General features: G+C 61.4%; 1 protein-coding gene across 1 annotated transcript; it reads left to right on the forward strand.

The window, feature by feature from the left end:
- The first annotated feature begins 291 nt into the window (after window positions 1-291).
- Window positions 292-5,485, forward strand: LOC106889614 (beta-crystallin B1). The gene is made up of 7 exons (XM_014944805.1): window positions 292-370; window positions 874-986; window positions 1,626-1,785; window positions 2,638-2,756; window positions 4,503-4,635; window positions 4,771-4,913; window positions 5,305-5,485. The coding sequence occupies exons 3-7, from the start codon at window positions 1,645-1,647 to the stop codon at window positions 5,483-5,485; spliced, it is 717 nt and encodes a 238-aa protein (XP_014800291.1). The 5' UTR covers window positions 292-370; window positions 874-986; window positions 1,626-1,644.
- The last annotated feature ends 449 nt before the right edge of the window (window positions 5,486-5,934 follow it).

Raw genomic sequence — 5,934 nt, forward strand, 5'->3', positions numbered from 1 at the left:
CCAGGTTGCTCCAAGCCCCCTCCAACCTGGCCTTGAACCCCTCCAGGGATGGGGCAGCCACAGCTTCTCTGGGCAACCTGGGCCAGGCTCTCACCACCCTCACACCAAACAAGTTCTTCCTGAGATCTCATCTAAATTTCCCCTCTTTTCGTTTAAAACAATTCCCTCTTGTCCTGACACTCCACTGCCTCTCAACAAGCCCCTCCCCAGCTTTCCTGGAGCCCCTTTAGGTACTGGAAGGATGTTTTGGAAAGTGTCAGCTTCGGTTACACAACATTTGGAAAAAACCCACCCCAACTCTTGAAGAATTTCAAAACACTTAAGCCTGGCATCTTGGCATCTTCCGGGCAGCACACTCGGGCATTTTCAGGTATAGAGTGATGTTTAAAGTGAGAGATTTAGCATTCAGAGGGGAGAAATGAGCAGAGCACAGCACTGGGGCTGGGCACCAAGGGCTGGGCACGATGGAGCCGTGGGGCACGGGACTGGTGTACCCTCCCTGGCTGTGGTGGCACCGGAGTTGGGTGCCCATGCTGGTCCAGGCAGCGGGGGCGGTGGGTAAGGACGTGGTGGCACCAGAGCTGGGTGCCCATACTGGTCCAGGCAGTGGGGGCGGTGGGTAAGGACGTGCTGGCACCGTCCGGGGTGGCACGAGGGCTATATATGCCCTGTCGGGGTGGCCGCACGGGGGGCAGAGGGTGCCGCCGCACGCTGCAAAGTGGCACGGTCAGGTCTTCTGTTGTGCCGCGGGCACAAAGGAAAGTGCTGGGTTCAGCGGCTGGGCACGGGGCTGGGGAGAGAGGCTTCCAGCTCGCCCAGAGCTTTGCAGGATGTGATGACTGGGCGGCCGCGCAGACACTGATGAGCTGGCAGTTCCTTTGTGTGCCCGCCCGGGGGTCTGCCCTTGCCAGGCTATAAAGCGGGGGCCTCGCTGCGCCCCGAAACACAAGCCCGCTCAACTCCAACAAGAAGCAGCAGCTGCCCAGGTAAGAAGACAAAGTCCCCGGGCACCGGGCTGCAGATGGACCCGAGGGGGGGGAGAGGGAAAGGCAGGGTCTCAGCTGTGGCCACCGCTGTGGTCATCACGTCTGGGAGCATCCCAGTGCTCAGCATCCCACCGCCCTCCGCTCCCCCGGCAGCCACCGGTGACACTCCTCTGTGGGGCCACCAGCAGGGTGCCTGCTGGAGGGCCTCAGCAAACTGGGGCTGGCCCCTTCCCACCCCCAACTGGTCCCCACCTGGGATCTCAGGTACATCTCGTGGGGGACATCCCCAGCACCCGGTGCAGTGTCTGGTCCCAGCCTGGCTGGGGAGAGCAGGGAGTGACTGAGAGAGCCCTGAGCAACACCGGGGCACCCCTGCAGTGGTGGGACCATGCTCAGGGCTCTTCTGACCACAGAAGGACAGTGTGGACACCTGGGACCTCCTGGTGAAGGCAGGACCCCACTGCCTGTGCCTCCCTGGAGAAGCTCCCAGCAGCTCCTCTCCAGATGCCCACCCCGTTGATGAGCCTCCCCATCCCAACGTGACCACCCCCAGGGCAGGGGGAGGGCTGGGGTGGGTGCCCACCTCCGTGCCACCCCTCTAATCTGCTGCTGGCATCTCTGCCTGGTGTCCTGTCCCAGACTTGAGCCCAACACCACGATGTCTGAGACCACGAAACTCGCTGCTCCCGGCCAGGCTATGGAGGAGAAGGAGAAGGCAGCCCCAGCGCCAACTCCATCCCTTGACCCTGCTCCCGTTGCAAACAGCAAGGGTGAGGAGCCCTCCACAGAAGCCTTCAGGGTAAGCCCTGCTGCTCCCCACGAGCAGGGACATGGACTGGGGCTGAGGGACAGTGGCAGCATCTCTGGGGCAGTTGGCAGGAGGAGATGGCAGGCGTCCCAGGGGGAAGGACCCTCCTCCAAGAGCAGGAGGGCCCAGATGATGCCCTGCTCTGTCTCTCCTGGGCAGCAGCTCTCTAGGGGAGGATTTGGGCAGCCTCTTGCAGGGATGCTGGAGGAGGAATGCTCTGGGTGCCCCTTGGCTGGGACAGCTTGTTGGGGACCACGGGCTTTGAAACTCTTCCCCTGGGTCACGGCATCAGGGCTGGCTCCTTCTGCATGTGGGGATCCTGTGGTGCTGCTGGGGGATGGAGGAGGAGGCTGGGGGTGACAGGACCAGCACTGAAATGCCACGGTGACACCAGGGCAGCATACCACCGAGGGGCTAGGGACAAGGGGTGAGCGATGTGAGGGCCCTGGTGACAGTTCCTCACATGCCAGGCACCAAGGGCCATGGCACAGATGCAGCTCCTGGAAAAGCAGCTCCTTCCCAGCTCAGTTGGAGCCCGATGTGGGCCCTGGCACAGGGAGACATGGCTTTGCAGCAGCAAAACTGGAGGCAGGATGAAGCCATCTCAGAGCAGGGATGGCCATCAGGAGGGGACCGTCCCGTGCTCAGCCCACGTGGGGATGGGGCTCATGCACAGAGCCCTGCTCAGCTTGCCCAGGCAGCAGATCCGAAAAGCTGCAGGGAGCCTTGGAGAGCTGAGGAGGACGTGTGGGGCTGTGGGCTTGTGTGTGCGGGGACATGGAGCACCCCACTGCCCTCCCCGAGCGTGCCTGTCCCCGTCTGACCCTTTCCCTCTGCCCCCAGATCATTGTCTTCGACCAGGAGAACTTCCAGGGCAGGCAGATGGAGTTCACCACCGAGTGCCTGAACCTGGGGGACCGCGGCTTCGACCGGGTGCGCAGTGTCATCGTCACCTCCGGACCGTAAGTCAACCCAGCCACCGAGGAGATGGTGTCCCTGGGGATGCAGTGCTGGGGAGCAGCTCCGGGCACAGCGTGACATGCAGGGACATTTCCCTGCAGACCTGGCAGAGAGCAGAGCAGAGCCAGCACGGGAGCAGAGCTGGGGACCTTAGGTCTCCTTCGAGGAGGACAGGATGGCCTGGGCAGGTGGGAAGGATGCCAGGGCCATTTGTAAAGCAAAGAGCACTAGAGGAGAAGCCCAAGGTCAAGGAAAGGTGTCCATCAGACACCCGAAGCTGGCCCTGAAATGCAAGAGACCTGTAGATTTTAGAAAAGCCAAGGTGAAAGGAGGCAGGTGTGTTGGAGCAGGCTGGTGGCCAAGGCCACCGCAGAGACAAGGCTGGAGAGGGCAGGGGAGGGCAGGCAGGGAGCCCCCCACCTTTGCCTGCAGCCAGGGGCTGGGAAGGTCCGAAAGCCATGGGAACAGTTGACACAGGCAGGGACAAAAATGATTGCCAAACTAGATGATAACCACACAGACAGATGATCCTCGTGTTGAAAGAGCATCTCACGGTGGCTGTGACCGGCTGGAAACGCCGTGCCTGGTGGCAGTGGGACAGCCAGGGGGGTGGCAGTGGGACAGCTGGGGGGGTGGCAGTGCTGCAGGGAGGATGCACAGGACACGGCTTGCCCTGAGGGACTGTGCAAAGTGGCCTGTGCTCGCCTTGAAAGACACCATGTAGCAGAAATGACAACTTTTTGGTTAGGAACCCAGAATATCCAACTCTTCTTGAAAGGAAAGGGGGATGGAGCAGCCCCAGAGGAGCCCAGGTGTGACACCTGGGAAGCTGCACCAGGTATAGAAAGGGTGAAACTTGGAGAAGAGAGTATTTAAGTGTCATCAGGGTCCTAAATCCTCAGGACCTTCTTCACTCTCAGGTGACTCTGTACCTAAACATTTACTTAGGGAAAGAGAAAAAGGAAAATCGACCAAGCGGAGCCTGAGAAGTCAGTGCAAGGTCACGCTGCCTGTGGTGCTCAAGCACCTCTCCTGTTCAAGGAGGAGGAGGAGGGAACAGGAAAATACCTATTGGCATTTGCAGAAATAGCCCTTTTTTGCAGCGAAATGGGAAGCCAGCGAATGCAGGGCTGTTCTGGTGTCAGGGGCTTTGGGAGTCCCGAGCCTGTGACATTTCACAGCACAGCAGTGCCCTGGGGCATCGCTAAAGAGGTGACATTGCAGCTGAGAAAGCCCTGAGCACCCATACCCTGGCAAGGGGATGGAAGCTGAAGAGGGCAGCCGTGCCAGGATTAAGGCAGTCTGGGCAGCCCCGGCCAGGGCTTGGTGGTATAAGAGCTAAAAGAGTCAAAGTCCTGAGATAACACCAGGATGAGTCCCCTCTGTGCAGCCTGCAGGGCTCACCAGCTGCCTGGGGGGCTCACCAGTTGCCTGGGGGGCTCACCAGTTGCCCGGGGGTCCCCCCAGCTCCCCAAGCTGAGGAAGGGGAGCACTGGGTGTCTTCTGCTGGTCTTGGACCTCTGCACCAGTGAGCTCTCAGCTGAGAGGCTGTGGGCTTGGTGCTTCGTGCCAGCTCTGTGCGTGCCCATGCTCTGAGGAAGGTCTGGGAGCAGGGTGGTGGGACCAGTCCTGGTGCCTGCAGCCTTTTTTGGGCGCAGGGAGCCCGGCTCCATCACCCCACAGGGTGGTAGAGCAGGAGAGGAACTGCTGGGTGGCATCTGACCATCTTCTCCTACTCCTCTCCCCAGCTGGGTGGCCTACGAGCAGGCCAACATGCGTGGGGAGATGTTCATCCTGGAGAAGGGGGAGTACCCTCGCTGGGACACCTGGTCCAGCAGCTACAGGAGCGACTGCTTCATGTCCATGCGTCCCATCAAAATGGTGAGTGGTTCCAGGAGCAGAAAGCACCCAGCAGGGTCTGGGCAGAGCAGGATCCGTGCTGCTCCGTGCCCCACGGGGCAGAGAGCTCCAGGATTTTGGTGGCCAGAGCCAGCATGTCCCCTGTGTCTTCTCCAGGAGGCCGAGGACCACAAAATCTCCCTGTACGAGTCTGCTGACTTCAAGGGCAACAAGATGGAAATCCAGGAGGACGACGTGCCCAGCCTCTGGGCTTATGGCTTCTGCGACCGCGTGGGCAGCGTGCAGGTGCCCAGTGGAACGTAAGCCGGGCTGCGGCGGATGGGGGGGGACGGGGGGCTACCTCCTGCCAGGCTCCCCATCCTCCCCCCTGCCCCAGCTCGGGGGCAGATAGTGCCCCCACTCCTGCTCATTGCCCTGAGCACCCACGGGGAGCTCTTGGGTGGCCAGAAAGTGCCACGTGGGTGTTTTTGGCACGGCACCTGCACCTGATGGCACGGCAGGCCGGGGGGGTGCTTCTTGAGAGTGTGCCAGCCGTGTCACCACCACCTGGAGCCACCACCACCACTGGGGTAGCCCATCACCCTGGGGCACGGCAGGCGGTGGGGGGATGCTTCTTGAGAGCCGTGTCACTGCCACCTGGAGCCACCACCACCACCACTCAGGTCCCTTCTCTCCTCTTTTCCCCCACAGCTGGGTCGGGTACCAGTACCCTGGCTACCGAGGCTACCAGTACCTCTTTGAGACCGGAGATTTCCGACACTGGAACGAGTGGTCCGCCTTCCAACCCCAGATCCAGTCCATCCGCCGCATCCGGGACATGCAGTGGGACCAGAAGGGCACCTTCGTCACCCCCGACGCGCCCTCCGACTGAGCGGTGGCCCCCCCCGACCCCACCACCAACCACCACCAACCACCACCACCAACCACCACCACCACCACCCTGCTAGCTAAGGAGCCCCGGGCCCCGTGGGGCTCCCCCGCCTCCCCTCGCCCGCTCAGCACTTTTCCTTGTACATTGCACATTCCCTGGATGTACTCGACCTTGTGAGGCAAATTAAAAAACAAAAACAGAAGCCCAGAGCTGCTCGGGACTCGGTGGCGTTGGAGCGTGGCCGAGATGGAGGGGACAGGGACGAGGAGGGGGGGACACATGGACACACACAGGGCTCTGCTTTGCCATCCTGGTCAAGCTGGGTGGGAAGGTGGTGGGGGGTGATGATGAAGGTGATGGGGGTGATGATGAAGGTGATGGAGGGTGATGGGGAAAGTGGTGGGGGGTGATGAGGAAGGTGGCGGGGGGTGATGATGAAGGTGATGGGG

Source organism: Calidris pugnax, unplaced genomic scaffold, assembly GCF_001431845.1.
Source record: "Calidris pugnax isolate Ruff unplaced genomic scaffold, ASM143184v1 scaffold139, whole genome shotgun sequence".
NCBI classification, from domain to species: Eukaryota; Metazoa; Chordata; class Aves; order Charadriiformes; family Scolopacidae; genus Calidris; species Calidris pugnax.

Coding starts and splice junctions, on each gene's coding strand:
- LOC106889614 (XM_014944805.1), top strand. CDS start 1,645: ATGTCTGAGACCACGAAACTCGCTGCTCCCGGCCAGGCTATGGAGGAG. Junction 1,786..2,637: donor CCTCCACAGAAGCCTTCAGG/GTAAGCCCTGCT, acceptor CTCTGCCCCCAG/ATCATTGTCTTCGACCAGGA. Junction 2,757..4,502: donor GTCATCGTCACCTCCGGACC/GTAAGTCAACCC, acceptor TCCTCTCCCCAG/CTGGGTGGCCTACGAGCAGG.